The sequence below is a fragment of the Notamacropus eugenii genome, chromosome 1 (genome assembly GCF_028372415.1).
Source record: "Notamacropus eugenii isolate mMacEug1 chromosome 1, mMacEug1.pri_v2, whole genome shotgun sequence".
Lineage (NCBI taxonomy): Eukaryota > Metazoa > Chordata > Mammalia > Diprotodontia > Macropodidae > Notamacropus > Notamacropus eugenii.
Genome location: NC_092872.1, coordinates 290296427 through 290312477, shown reverse-complemented (window position 1 = coordinate 290312477; position 16051 = coordinate 290296427). Strand labels below are relative to the sequence as shown.

The window sequence follows — 16051 nt, the reverse complement described above, 5'->3', positions numbered from 1 at the left end:
ATAGGAGAACGTTGGATGGTCTTGAAACAGTGTCTCTACTCTGTTCCAATAAAAAATACTTACATCAGTATTATGTCAGCTGGGGAACAATGTTTGGTAAAGAGAGAAAATCAAAGTTGTTTGGTTGAGCATATAAAAACTGGAGTTATTTGCGAGAATTTTATAATCTTTCTCACAGGCTACTGGCATGTATGTATTCAGCCAACATGACTGCACTTTGGGTACTGCATATGACAATAAACTCAGTAATTTGAGATAATTTCTCCCTCTTGATTTTTTTTACAACCCAACACCTCCAACATTCTCTTCTTGATCCTCTTCTCTCTTGACACTTTTAAAGATCTTTTTTGATATTTTTTTGTCATCTCATCTAGGTTTATGGGATTAGCATCTAAGCTCAAATGACTCTCCTAAGTATATGTCTAGTCTTGTTCTACCTCCTCAACTGTAATCTTATATTACCGATTGCCTCTATTGGTCAACCAATAAATAAGCATTTACTAAAGGTCTCCTATGTGCCAAGCACTGTGCTAGGCCATAGGTATATAAAGACAAGAATAAATAGTCCACGTCTTCTTGAACCTTTTGTTCTATCATTGTCAGAGGCACCTCAAGCTCAATAGATCCCAAACTGCACTCATTAGCCTCACCCCTAAATCCACATCTCCCTGAGACTTTGCTATTTTTTTTTTTGTTGAGGTGATGACTTCTATGGCTATGGCAACCTGTGAAGCAAAGAAAATACAAGATAATCCCACCCAGTGTGATCACTTAGAACTTCAGCAATGATGATGCCAGAATGGTAGAAAATATTGATAGTGAAGGAGGGAAGATGAAGCTAAAAGTCATGCTACTTTCTCTGTCTACAAATTAGCTGTTACCTGACTAATGAGTGAACATCTAACCAGAAAAAACAGAACATCAATCTTGACATTCTCAATGAAAATGAAACCATAAAACAAAGAGAGTTGGCAACTAAACGAAGAGGTGGCATTCAGCTTTCCCTTGAAGAGGCAAATCTAATGGAGCTGGTAGGGCTGGACTCAACAAACCTCCAAAGGCAATGATCAACAACATTTCATGAAGCACTGGGTCAGCCTTTAATTGCAGCATTTGGGAAAAGCAAAACTACTATACAAAGAATATCAACAAAATATGTGTCAACATATATTGCAGAGGATGAAGAGGCACAGAAGTTCTACAAAAAACTATGATATGATACTCCAGATTAAATCAACATACACTTTAATACTTGAAGAATTCAATGCAAAGATGGGCACAGTGGAGAACAGTGAAAAAGATGTCAGAGAACATAGCTTAGGATGAAAAGATGGAAGGGAATAATGGCCCAGAAGAGCCTCATATCTATGCCATAAGTATCTTCTTCAGAAAGAGAGTTTGAAGGCACTGGACATGGGCAGCACCAAATAGCATCATAAAAAAAAGAAATTGATTACATTTTAATGAAGATAAAAAGATTGACTGAAGAGGAAGAATACTTAAAGAATTTGTCTTAGAAAAGAAATTGAACAAGGCATCAATGAGTTTTTTTAAGAAGAAGTCCCTAAGACCAGATAGATTTACAAGTGAATTCTACTAAACATTTAGGGAACAATTACTCACAATATTATATAAAATATTTGAAAAAATAGGTAAAGAATTAGTCTTTCCAAATTCCTTTTATGACACAAATATGTTTTTGACACCTAAATCAGGGAGAGAAAAAACAGAGAAAGAAAATTATAGATCAAGTTCCTTACTGAATATTGATGGCAAAATTTTAAATAAAATATTAACAGGGAGATTACAGCAATATATTATGAAGATCATACCCTATGACAAGGTAGGATTTATACAATATAAGGCTGCAGTGTAACTGACAATACTAATAACAAAACAACAAAAATGATATGATTATATTAATAGATGTAGAAGAAGTCTTTGAAAAAAATATAACACCAATTCCTCTAAAAGCATAGGAATCAATGGAACTTTTCTTTAAATGACAGGTAGTTCTATTTAAAACCAAGAGCAAGCATTATCTGAAATGGGGATAAACTTGAAGTCTTCCCCATAAGATCAGGACTAAAGCAAGGATGTCCAGTATCACCACCATTATTCAACATTGCACTAAAAATGCTAGTTATAGCAGTAAGGCAAGAAAGAGGAATAAAAATAGGCAATGAAGAAATAAAACTATATCACTCTTTGCAGATATAATGGTACATTTAGATAACCCTACAGAATCAACTAAAAAACTAAATGATACATTAACACCTACAGCAAAGTTGCAGATTATAAAACAAACCCACATCAATCACCCACATTTCTATATACTACCAGTAAAACCCAGAAGCAAGAAATAGAAAGAGAAATTCCATTTCATTTCAGACAATAAATTACTTGGAAGTCTACCTGCCAAGACAAACTCAGGGATTATGCTAACACAATTACAAAACAGTTTTCACACAGATAAAGACAGACAAAAACAAATGGAAAAATAGTAATTGTTCATTAGTAGACCAAGTCAATATAATAAAAATAACAATACTAAATAAATTAATTAACTTATTAAGTGCCATACCAAACTACAAAAGAATTATTTATAAGGCTAGGAAATTAATAACAAAAGTTATCTGGGAAAAAGTAAAGAATATCAAGAGAATCAATGAAAAAACAATAAAATAAATAAAAAAAGAAAAATCAAGAGAATAAAAAAATCTAGCAAGTCTAGATTTCAAACAATATTATAAAGCACCAATCATCAAAATAATATGAAGCTGGCTAGATGATGGTGATGATGATGACGATGAAAAATCCTATCCACCTACAGAGGGTTATACCTCATTTCTTGAAATTTTAGGAATTAGCAACTAGGAAGAAAGGAGAACCTACGCGTCTGATATATAGAGCAAACACATACTGATTTGGAGCACGCTCTATGTACAAATGAATTAGCAAAAGGTCTAAAGTCTTCAAATCAACTGCAGCAAAACCATTATGAAAGTGAAATTCTTCTGGCAGACACTTGTGATCAAACATTACCACCTATGACCAATATCCAGGATACCAATAGTTATGCCATTGAGAAATATTTTTATAACTTAGCTGCAGTTGCTGTTGTTTTAGTGCTCAAAAAAGAACCTGTCAAAGTGCTTTGAATCCTTTCAATGAAGACCTGTACCATCAATAGGAATGAGAATCAAAGAAACAATCCTTTCAGGAATCCACAAAAAATAATGAAAATAGCTTGAGATTTTCAGATTCCTCTCCAAGGACTACACCAGCAGTTGACTGGGCAGCTCAGGCATCTTCTCCTGTTTGGGGTCTGCTTAGGCTTGAATACAAGCTTGTTACCTTCTCTTTTGGAGGCTGGGAAAAAGTCTCATTTTAAAAGAAATTCCCTTAGTAATACTTCTCATTCTAGAGCACAGAAACCTAGATCAAAATCTGATAATACCAGTCTTGTTACATGACTTAATCTTTGTTCTCAAGCAAGCACTATTATTGATCATTCTTCCATAAGCAAATGCTTATGAGAAAGAATATAAATGAATTAATAAGTACACAGGTTGAGACTGATAATCCAAAAGATGAAGCTACTGGGGAAAAATGATCTTTTTGTGCCATTGAAACCACTTGGAGGCAGAAGAGCCAAAAGGAAGAAGCCTGAAGAAAGAGAAGATTGCCTCCAAACCTCTTTCAATAAAGAAAATGCTTTTCCTTTCTGAGGGCATATTCATTCTTCCTTCACTAGAGTCTCTGTAATAGATAAGCCCCTGGATCTATCTGATTGATTTTCAGCTATCCACCAGCAAGAAAACGTCAAGGAAATGAGGCTTGTAAAAACTGATTTGGGCAGATGGTTTTTCATGATGCTTTGAAACCCACTCCAAGGGCCTTTTCCTCTAGTCACACAAATTTAAATAGGGACTCCATAATAAGCAGAGAGTCCCAACAGGACCATTTTCCCAGGAATACATATTTCTATCATACAAATAATCATCTGCCAATAAAAATACAGCTACAATTAAAAGAAGAAAATCAAATTTTGCCTTCAGAATTATTCTACTTCAGAAAAAACAAAGTCTGGGGTCAGAGTGTCTTTTTGATGACCTGAAGGTTGCTGGTGGTTATAAGCCAATAAAAATGAAAGGTGGGATGGAACACAGAGATTGTGAACCAGACTCAGTTCTTCAGTTAAATCCTTGTAAGAGTAACTAAAGTACAAGCTCTGTAAGATAATCAAGACAAGGCATCCTTAGATAATATCCAGTGGAGTACAGATCCAGCAGCAGTTCAGTTAAGTTGTTTCAGTCATGTCCGACTCTTCATGACCCCATTTGGGTTTTTCTTAGTAAAGACACTGGAGTGGTTGACCATTTCCTTTTCCAGTTCATTTTAAAGATGACAACAAAATAACTGAAACATAGAGTGGATATTGTAACGGATACAAAGGATAGTAGTTAGTAAAGATTAGGAGGCAATACTGTGGACATGGTCTGTATGTTGATTAATGAAACTGTGCTTTTAAAAATCAAGAAGCAAGAGCAGAAAGGAGAAAAAAGCCCTAAGTGAGAAAGAAAAGTGAATGACAGTTTATCAGAATTGTTTGATGAGACAACACATGAAGAATGTGAATCATATTTGGCAGATAGTTCTCCACTCTGTGAGCCAGAAGAAAATCTCCACATAGAAGACGAAGAGGAACTATCAGTTGTTGCAAAGAAACTAAGCAGTCATGAAGATACACACACACACACACACACACACACACACACACAGCTGATAAAGTCAGACAAAAAGCATTAATAGAGCCTTATTTTTAAAATGGTGAAAGAAACACTACGTTGCAAATTTTCCCTCACATTGAGGTGGTACAGAAAAAAGAAGAGAGGAGAAAATTGATCAGACACATGTAAAGAATGTGAAATTTATGATGCAGATATTCCAGAAGAAGAAAGAGAAAAGAAATCAGCCTCCAGTTCAAGACACCATTTCTGCTATATTCCTCCTAACACACCTGAAAATTTCTGGGAAGCTGGGCTTCCTTCAACTTCCTCCTTATGGGGACAGAGGGTACATTGAGGAAGATCTTGATTCTTGTCCACATCCCAAAAGGCAGAAGCCTTACAATGTAATGGTTTCTCCAAAAGGCAAAGAGCAGAAGAAATAGATATTGAGGAAATTGCAAAAAGTGCCAGAAAAAAAAATCCTCATTTATTTATAGTTAAAGTTGGAATAAAGAACTGATTTCTTCCCCTCTTAAATATGCTAATTTATATGTCATTTATATAGCCTGATTTACATATCATTTAAGTACAACAGGAAATATTATTTAATATAATGCTGAGTAAATTTATTGTGCTAATATATTTTTTCTTGATTTTGCACCTTTGAAACAATGAGGTGCTTCCATTTTGCACTGTATAACTTAAAGGGGGGGGATTTTATCCTTTGTTTTTTTGTAATATGTAAATATAATTTTAAAATAGTGATAAAAAGACTAAAATATCCTTACTCTGACCCTGAGATTCTATTGATATATATACATATATATATGCCTCAAGAAAGTTAATGACAAAATGCAAGATTACACATACAAGCAAAACTATTCATAGAAAACTAGTTTTTAGTTGGAGCACAGAACTAGGAACAAAGTAGATATCCCTCTCTTGTGGAGTGGCCAAAAAAATCATGGTCAATGAATGTAATGGAATATGATTTTGTTGTAAGGCAAGATGGATATGAGGAAAAAAGAGAATCATAAGAAAAATTACATGACATAATGAAAAGGAAAGTAAGCATAATCAGGAAAATTATATTTAGAGTAATTACCACAACACAGGGCAGCTACATGGGGCAGTGGACAGAGCACTAGGTCTGGAGTCAGGAAGCCCTAAGTTCAAACCCAGCCTCAAACACTTACTAGCTGTTTGACCCTGGACAAGTCCCTTAACACTGTTTGCCTCAGTTTCTCATCTGTAAAATGAACTGGAGAAGGAAATGACAACCATTCTGGTATCTTTACCAAGAAAACCCCAAATGGGGTCATGAAGAGTCAGCCATGACTGAAACAACTGAACAACCTCCACCACCACAATATAAATTGGAAAGAACAAGAAAAAATAATTGAAACTTAATGCTTTGAACTGATAATGACCATTCTTGTCCTCCCTCTACTTCTGTGTGGCTGGGGGTCAGAGGGGGCACTATATATAAATGAAGTCTTTCTTTATAGTTTGGTTAATTTTTCTAAGCTATTTTTCTCTTTTTATTCTTTGTTGTTTGGGTTTGCTTTCTGGGAGAGGATGGGAAGTAATACATTGGGAAATGAAGGTAATATAAAAAACCAAATACATCAATTAAGTTTATTTTAAAAGGAATTTTTCATGCAAAATAGCATCACAGATGCCATCAGAGAGAAAGAAGAGAACAGAGACAGTTTGTCCTGCAAAAAGGAGCTGGCCTAACCAATGGAGAGACTGTGCTTCATTTGTATACATGCATTATTTATTGAGGAGCCTACAGAAAGGCTGACAAGACATTGAATGAAAACACATGAAAGATTGGAGGAAGATGGAGACCAAGGTCCCATATGATGAGAAGGATGGATGAGCTGTGATCTGCACCATTGGAGGGAATGCCCACATCAGGGAGATCAGAAATCCACTGAAGCAATTAAGTTTAACTAATGGATTTCAAGGTTGGATGGAAACTAAATTTTATAGAATTGATTTGATAATGAATCTAATTGGGGGCATTATTGGGGACACATACTTACCCACAGCATTTTTGATTGATATTAGTTTATAGGTCGTGGTGCAACATTTTTATACATAGTAATATAGCTAAATACTTTGTAAGTTTTTCAAATCAGCCACTATAAAATTCCAGAATTGGGAAAGTCATACTCAGGTGTATAATTTGGCCACGTATTAACTAAACTAATGCTGATGGTAGAGTTTTCTTTATATTTTTATATTTTAGTTGTCCATAGGTTTTAATTGTTACGTTTATTCATTGTGTATTCCTAAGCTGTTTACATCAAGATTTATAAAATATTTAAAAGTTGTGCTGCTCATGGTTGGAAAGGAGCCAAGAGTAACAGCTGGAGAAAGATAGGACTGTAACTCTTCAGGGAGTGAGAGCCTGAATGAGGAACTGGGCATTGATTAATTGGAGTAATTGTTCAGGTTTGAGATAAGTGACTTTAACTGACAGAACATGGAGGAGCTATGGGCTTCAGCTACTCCTTTTTTGTTTTTTTTTCTTTTTTCTTTTCTCTTTCTATGTCCCCAGAATGGTCCAAACAATATTGAAGTGGCATATTGGCTTAATAGAGTCTGATCCATAGCTAATGAAAACACTGTGGACTTCAGCTGGAAATCCAAGGCAAGGATACTCCTTGGGATTGGACATATTGATTTTTTACTTTGGGAATAAACATTTCTGGTATATGTTGCAACATTATTTCAATTACATGGTATTAGAATGGTATTTGTGTTTGTGTGATGATTTATTTGTGTGCTATCTTTTAGAGTCATTAGATATTCACATTGTACTTGGAGGTATTATTCTTAGTGTAAGAAGGACCACCCCATGGAGTATGATTCAATTCCTTTACGTTTTTGGTGATTTACAGGACTCCAGAGTCTGCTTCCAACTATTTAGTGACCAAATGCTGAAAAGAGTTGGCATTTTAGCATAATGTGGCAAACTCTGAGTGATGCTGTGGTCCTCCCCCAGCCCATAACAGTAACAGTGGGGCAGGGTGCTGTATCTATTTACAGAAGAATCTGTTTCTTCTTGTTCAACTCACCAGATAGCATTATGTAATTCCCAGACTTCCAGGGGATTCAGAGTGGGGAGGAAGGACTGACCTTTTTCTGTTGTAACATTATGATGACTATGCCCATGTGGAAACTAGGGCAGGGTACTCATGTAGGTGACCTTGCACCTTGGCTCTGGCTCCCTTTTGTGCTTCAGGGTTTATTTTTTTCTTGATCTTAGGTTGATGTATACCCCTCACAAAATTCACGTCCAGGCTTGAAGTCAACTTTTGGAGAGGTGCAGAACTCTTGTGTCCTATAGTACTGGAGCCCAATAGTGGTAGACTAGGAGATCTTGGCAACTACCCCAGGGGTGCTGGAGAAGAAGGCCACCAACAAGAGGATTAGCCCAAGCTATTTTGACCAGACGTCACATGCATGAGATTGTTGGAAAGAACGGAAGGGAAATGCAAAATGTCTATTTCAAAGACCTGCCAACAGTTTTATGTTCTAATGAGGTTTAAGTATCAGCCTCCTAAACATAATATTGGGAGGCTGATAACCTAAGCCTATTTCCAAGGGTTAGCAAAGTATCTGGCAGGCACAGAGTAAGCACTATGTAAATGGTAATTTGTATGATGATGATGATGATATGACTATAGTTGTAAGCTAGTTTACTGAAGCTTTCTTTTAAGTCACTCTGTTAATGTTCACTGTGAGTCTTTTGTATTGACCTTTCTTCTTTGGTGCAGAGGAATAAATTGCCTGTCCATTGCCTGTTCTGTATTGAACATCAACTAGTTTTTGACTCCCTTTTTTTTGTGGTGGAAACCCAAGACATGAGTCATTATCGAAGCTATAAGGAAATGTGTTCTCCAGAAGATTGGGTGGGGGTTTAATGAGCTAAGTAAATTGAGAAAAGGATGCCTAATATCAACTGCTTAATCCCAAGTGGTCAAGATGAGTCCAAATCTTTGTACATGACAATAACTATTATTATCATTATCAATATTATTATAGCACTTAACCCTTTAAGGTTTGCATTACAGATGTATAATTTTTATCCTCAAAACTACCTGGGCAGGGGGGGGAGGTGCTATTGTTATCATTCCCATTTTACAGATGAGGAAACTGAGGCAGAGGAAATTAAGTGACTTGACCAAGGTCAAATAGCCAGCTAATATCTGAGGCCAAATTTGAGCTTAAGTCTTCCTGATTCAAGGCCCAACACTCTGTGCACAGCAGGCTCCCTACCTGCCTTTCTGTGCCATTTAGCCTCTTTTTCTAAAGGCAGATAACCGATTTCTTCATTCACATAGACCTGCACGTGTGCACATCATCTCTGTGCAGATGACTCCAAGATTTATATATCCAGCCCTACTCTCTCTCCAATCTCAACTCAAAAATTTCCAACTGCCAATTTGGACATTTCAAATTTGATGTCCCTTAAACACCTCAAACTCAACATATAAAACCAAACTTGTTATCTATCCTGGCCACATCCATCTCCCTTCTCTTCACATCTCCCAATTTTTGGGACTTCTTGGTCCCAACAAAACAGAGGACTGCATATTTTCTCTAGGTCTCACAAATCCTCAAAAACTTCACAAAATAGAAATTTGGTACAAGAGGCAGAGAAATCACAATTGTGTCCATTACTCGTCACAAAGAAGCCTACTTAGGTACAATGTTATGAATTAACAGCAGAGACGGCTAATTCCTTATGTGCTTATTTATTACATCTCCCCCACCAGCCCTGAAACTGTGGCAGAGGATAAGATAAGCACGCCAAAGTGAAGGACAATCTGCCAGAAAAGAAGCTAAAAGCAAGAATATTTAAAAAGTACACATAGGCTCAATAGAAGCCACCTTCCCTCCTTCCTCTAGATCCCACCATCTTTCCAGGAAGGTTCGCCATCTTGGTGTCATCCTGTAGTTCTCCTTGACTCTCTCTCTCTCCCCACATAGCTAATCAATTGTCTTATTTCATCATTGCTACTTACCTTTTTTTGTATTCTCCAGTGCTTGGCACATTGTAGGTGTTTACTAGGTTGCTACTGACTAACTGATTCTACAATATCTCTCATGTCTGTCTACTCCTCTTCCTTCATAAAGTCACCACTCTGGTTAAAGCCTTCATCTCATCTCAGTTGGACTGTAGCCTATCTGTTCTCCCTGTCCCATCCCAATGCATCTGCCACAAACTTTCAGAATTCTTTTCCTAAATTGAAGATCTGACCATGCACACCTCACCCATCAATAAACTCCAGTGGCTCTTTATTATCTCTAGAACCAATTCTCATCCCCTCAGCATGAAATCTAAAACCCTTTCCAACCAAGTCCTAATCAGTCTTTTCAGCTTGATTACACATTTCCCCTCTTCACACACAGTGGTCCAGCTTACCTTCTTACTATCCTTTGTGCACAGACTACAATTCTCATTTCCACTCTTTTGCACTGCCTGGACTTTCTGGAAAGTGTTCCCTCTTCACCTCTGCTTCTTAGAATCTCTAGTTTCCTTCATGGCTCAATTCAAGCATCTCATTCTACATGAAGCATTTCCAGATCCCTCAAGCTGCTAGTGTGCTCCCATTTTACACATTACTATAATAACAGTGGCGATCAGAAAACTCCCTGATCTTCTGGACTGAGACACTTTCCTTGGATTTGAGCAGGTTCATTTTGCCTCCATGGAGAAAGTCACAATTTGCCATCCTAGGCTAAAACTCCTGAGCAGCCTGTGGCTTCAGAGTGGTCCTTATATGCCCTGTGACTGGGGATTGTGCCAAAGAGGACTGGTACCTGAACCACGAGTCCCTCCTCTGTGGGTTAATGTAATGAGGAGAGATGACTCCTGGTTTCTATCCAGTGGACATTTTTGTAGGGATGCAGCCAGTGAAAGCTCTCCTTTGGACTTCTAGCAGGGGTGGGGAAGGTTTACTCTCCATACCACTCCCTCCTCCCAAAGCATGGCAGTAATGACACCTATACACAAATGGCTGCAGGAATAATATCACCTAGGTTCACCTCAGATTGGAGCTCAGGTGAATACCTGCTTTTCTTCGCTTCTGGGTTGCTTTCCCTGAGCCCAGGCCATTGAACAGTGATCATGAGACATGGCCACTTCCAGTCCTGCAGGTAACCTTGGATGCTCAAAAGGTCAGGAATTCATTGCCCACCACAAGGGGGCTTCACAAAGAAGGGCACCATCTTCTCTGGAGAATCCTTGACTAAAGAGTCTGCTTGATCAATCAGAAATTCTGGACTTAGGGGCTGCTGGAACTGTACAGATGAGAGGCAAGAAAGAAAGACCTGTTGAGCACAGTCCTGACACATACCACCTCCCCCCTCCCTGGGAAAGTATCTTAGTAGTTCTGGGATAGGGTTTCCTGTATTACATATTTGGCAATACATACCTTTGAGTGTTAAACACTTTTTAAAGATGGATGAAAATAGAGATCCTAGAGCTTCTGTCTACTTTGTACATAAGGATCTTTTCTAGAAAGAACCCCATTAGCCCACTTTCAGGGGGACCCAGGCATGAACCATAATACCCACACGATTTAGGAGATTTTCCCCCAAACTCAATGGTAGTTACAATAATCCACAGAAGGTGTGAAAACAAAGTCTCTGATTCCCTCTCTTTAGGTGAGAATGGAATCCAGGTCTGCTTGAGAGAAGAGTTGGAGTCCTTTCGGTGGGAACACCTCCCTGCATGGATCCTAAGAGGAGATTTAGCAGACACCATCTTGCTGGGATAAATTGTGTGTTACTCCACTAAAGAAACAATTTTTCATATCTGTCTTTGTATCCTGCACACCTACCTGACCCGGAGCAAGTGCTTTCAAAAGGCTTTTTGAAACTCTGAAAGACTTTCAAACTCTGATGAATACAATGATAAAGAAGCAGTGCAGAGGGCTGAAGATGAATCAGGCCACCAGACACCTCCTGCCAGGAAGGGGACAGCCCTCCAATCTAGAATAAGACCTGTACACTGGGGCGTGACAATGAGGGGATTTCTTTGACTAGTCTAGGCACATTTATGGGGAGGATTTTCTAAATTTGCTCTATGGAGGGGGGAGAGGGAAGGAAAGACAATGAATGTTTGTAAAATAAATTTTTAAAATTAAAAATATTGGGAGCCACCACAATATGAATGCTTGTTTATTGTTTGCTACACAGGGTAGTTATCATTATCCTTTTTTTTCTTTTTGACATAGGAAGAAATCAAGAGAGTCTCAATGGCCCACTCAGGGTTTAGATGGGAGAGGGGAAAGAAGGATGAGAAACATTGTCTATAGGTCTCAGACAGACCCTTGCATCTAATAGGCATTCAATCACCATTTGTTGAATGGATGAATGAATGAATGAATGAAATGGCCCAGATTCACAAGGGTCCTACAGGGTAACCTTCATTCTTTGGTTTTCTTTTGATGGCTCCCAGATGGTTTTGCTCAGAAGTTCTGATCCTTTATGGATTTAGTGTCAGAAGGGAAAGGGACGTATAAAGAAGCTGGCACAAGTTGTAGGCTTAGTCAGGGACACTCTTCCCCTGTAGACTGCTGGCTTCTTCTAGTAGAACTTTATTAGTGTCATGAATCCCTTGGATAGTTGGTCTAGAGAAGCCTGCAAGATCCAGACTCCTCAGAATTATGTTTTTAAATAGATAAAATAAATTACATCAGATTACAAAGGAAACTAAAAGTTAGTGAAAATAAAGATGTCTTTTTTCCTCTCCAATTGCATGGATCCCCAATGGAGTTCTGTCCATGGACCCTAACTTTAAACGGAAGCTTCTTCAGGGCCACAACAATCTCACTTTGGCATTTGTACCTCCAACACCTGGCACTTAATACTCGACACAACATAGATACTTAAACACTTTTTACCCATTTGTTCACTCATTTATCCATACCTGATCAACAGAACCTCCTGAAAGGGTAAGCAGACTAAGGTAAGACAGAATTGTAGAAATGTCCTTGGCATTAGTTATCTACATGTCTTTTTGCTGGGAGAGGGAAAAGAGCAACTCTGTAGGGCTCTCAGAGCTCAGTCAGGTTAGGGGCTTTTGTTTGTTTTGTTTTGTTACAAAGGAACTGACCCCTGGTTCTAGTTAAAGGATCTGAGTTCAAATTCCATCTCTGACATTTATCATCTGGGTGATCTTGGGAAAGTCAATGTGGTCTTGCTCCTCAAGTTAGACAAGATGACCCCAGAAGGCCCTTGTCTGAATCTATGATTTTAAGTACTCAACTCCCAAAATACACCACTGTCTTAGCTCAGCTTCAGTCACAGACCTAAGGGACAAATATCTGACAGCACAGATAGTCCCTCTATTCCATTCTGTCAAAATACCCCAGGTTCCCTGGTGACAGATGAGAGCTGTCTGCCTTCCCATTGCCAATGTTACGAAGAGGTGTTCTTTTGAGGCATCCAGGCCTCCAGCCATGCAAAGTTATTGGCCTGATACCACTCTGATCATTGGGTAAACAGAGAGACAAGCAGCTGGGAGGTTCAGAGTGGGAGTTCTGATTCTTCCAGACTGTAGTGAATCACACTCAATAGAAGATTTCATTTTGTATACAGCTGACAAGGAATACTTATAGAAAACCGGAGGCCTTTGTTTGGAAAAGCTTTGACTAAAGCAAAGTCTCAAGTTGGTCAAGGAAATAGAGATGTACAGCATCACAAGCTGTCACATAGCCATGTTGCCTATAAGTGGACTGGAAGCCCTTGAGCAGAAGATCATCAGAATAAGTTATGATGTTCCAGACATAGCCTGTAGTCTTTTCTTTTTAATTTTAGAAGATAGTTTGGATCTTTTCAGGCATTTGCTCTAGATTGTTTTTTTTCTATTTTTATTCACATCCTGTGTCTATATCATTCCCAGAAGAGTAAAAAAGGGTAGAAAGGATCATGGATTTCAAGCTGGAAAGAACAGAAAAGACTGTTCAGAACAACCCCCTCATTTCACAGATAGAAAACAAAGAAACTTAGAGTGGAAAGTCCCCAGGTGCCATAACATTATTAGACTTGAGCTCCTTTGCTGATTATTTGGTGTTTGTGTTCAATGTTCCATGAATAAGAGCATTTCATGAGCTCACACTCATTTCTTACTGAATACCAAAATCACATCTTCTACAATTCCCAAAGCAAGCTCTGGCATCCAGCAGGCCTTGAACATTCTCACCATTTCAAATAGGGTCTAAATTCATATACTACTGGCTTAAGAAGACAAAAACCCAGAAGACCACAAGACCTATTCTTTGGAATGGCACAGTCAAAAGCCAGCATCTCAGAGAGGATGTCCTAGGCAGGCCAGGCCTGGCCTGGCTCAACAAAGGCATTCCAGGATTTACAACTGTCTTTCCTTAGGAAATCCCCAAGCCTGGGCCCCTCGCATTGCCAACGCCTCCTGCTGTCTTTCCAGGGTCTTTTCCTATTGGACCCATGGCCAGGTTCCAAACAAAAAAACAGAACACAAGGAAGAAAGCCGACAAGGGCTTTCCAGGAATCCCCAATGTTTTTTCCAAATGTTATTTCCAACAGGAAGGGGAGATAGTTTATGGTAAATATAAACAGCCCTAAACCCAACTCTATAAATATTGTTTCATCAATTAACCCCATTCAGCAATCAGAGACCAAACAAAGGCAAAATCTTCAGGCTCACAGCCAACCCCTCCATTGCCCTCATCGCCCAGCTTCCAGGCTTGTCCCCCTCCCCTTCCCTTCCCCCTCCATCCCAACACATCTCTTGTCTTGGACAAGAGAAAAGAGAAGAGCAGAAGGAGGGGAGGAGGGGACAGCTAGGTTGCAGCAGCACTCACAGGGCCTTAGCTCGGAGGGATCTATGGAGATGCCTTCTCCCAGAGGGCCACAGAGTCTCCAGTTTAGCAAAGCGCAGGCTGTGAAGGCTTCCCGGAAACACAAGGTCCAACTAAGATCAAGGTCTGCCCCATTTCCACTGACCCACATTCCCTCATCCCCTCCGTTCCGAGGAAAGCTAGGAGGAAATGAAATCGATCCACAGCCCCCTTCCTCAGGCGTGTGGGTTCGGATGAACTAGTGATTGGTCCCCACCTTGCACCCAGGCCCCAGCTAGGACCCACAGAGGGGATTACTTGTGAACCCCTGGAGCCCCTGGAGCGAGTCGGGGCGCAGCGTGCTCGTTTCTTTCCCGCTCTCGGGACCCGAAACCAGGATGGGAAACTGAGACTTCCACGGGTAGAAAAGCTGCGGAGTCCCAGGTCCGGGACTCCCTGATAGTCTCTTCACCTCCCCCAGCTCAGGCTGCCAGTGCTCAGCCTCATCCTTCAGCCGGCAGAGGAGAGTGAGAGGGAAGGACCAAAGAGGGATGGGGAATGGTCGGATGGGGGACGGATTGAGGGAGGGCTGGAGGGAAGGACAGAGAGATGGAGGGATGCAGAGAGGAGAGACAGATGAAGGACGGATGGAAGGAAACACAGAGGTGGAGAGATGCAAGGAAAGCTGGGGATGGACTGAGAGAGGGCAGGATGGATTGAGGCTGGAGAGCCGCAGGGCTGGTGATGCTCGCTCGCTCGCTCACCATTATCCGGGGAATGCTCTTCTTGCCTTGGTACGACATGTTCAGCCTCCGCAGAAATCCCACAGGCCCCTGGCCAAGCTCCGGGTTCTGCCCGGGTGTCTGCCTAGGTCGGCGCCGCGCCTCGGGGTCCCCGGGACTGGGGGGAGGGGCGAGGGTCCGAGGTGGACTTTGGGGGGAGGGAGTAGGGGGCGCCTCTCTGGGTTCCCAGACACCAAAGGGTTGGGACGCCGTGTATGCATGTGCGCGCGCGCAAAGTGTGCGGGAGGAGAAACTGTTGTTCTGAGACCTAGTGGTCCCGCCTCTAGATATGACCCCGCCCCTGGACCTGGCCCCGCCCCGAGTCTAGCTCCGCCCCTTCCAGACCTGCCTTTGCTGCCTGGCTAGGGGCGCCTTGGTTGTAGGGGGCGGTGCACTGAAGAAGTGAGGAGAGGGCGGAGCTCCACCAGGCTCCTGTCCAGGCCCCGATCTCCTTCTGTATACTTCTCGCATTCCCCCAGCACTCCCCGACCCCTCCAAGCGTGATGTCCCCCTTCAGAGCTGGCTCTGCGTGTCAGTATGTGGTCCCGCCGTCAGTTCCTCAGGCTCCAGTTTGGTTGCCGCAGGGTCGGGGAAGCTGGGTCAGGATCTAGGGGTTCAAAGCGGGAACTGGCAGACTCCGGCCCCACTTGCCCCCAGCTCAGACCTGGACCCCACAGGCAAAGGCCAAGTATGG

General features: G+C 40.6%; 1 protein-coding gene and 1 pseudogene across 2 annotated transcripts in view; one reads left to right on the top strand and one right to left on the bottom strand.

Annotated features, from left to right (window-relative positions):
* The window catches only part of DPYSL4 (dihydropyrimidinase like 4), an 82076-nt gene extending 66436 nt beyond the window's left edge, over positions 1 to 15640 (bottom strand). The window contains exon 1 of one of the 2 annotated variants that reach the window (XM_072629110.1): positions 15340 to 15640. In XM_072629110.1, the coding sequence (XP_072485211.1) occupies positions 15340 to 15378 (39 nt within the window). In that variant the 5' untranslated portion in view covers positions 15379 to 15640. The remainder of the gene's footprint in view (positions 1 to 15339) is intronic. The other variant, XM_072629111.1, reaches the window with a different exon arrangement.
* LOC140529333 (DNA endonuclease RBBP8-like) lies at positions 207 to 5208 on the top strand (annotated as a pseudogene).
* Positions 15641 to 16051: the final 411 nt, after the last annotated feature.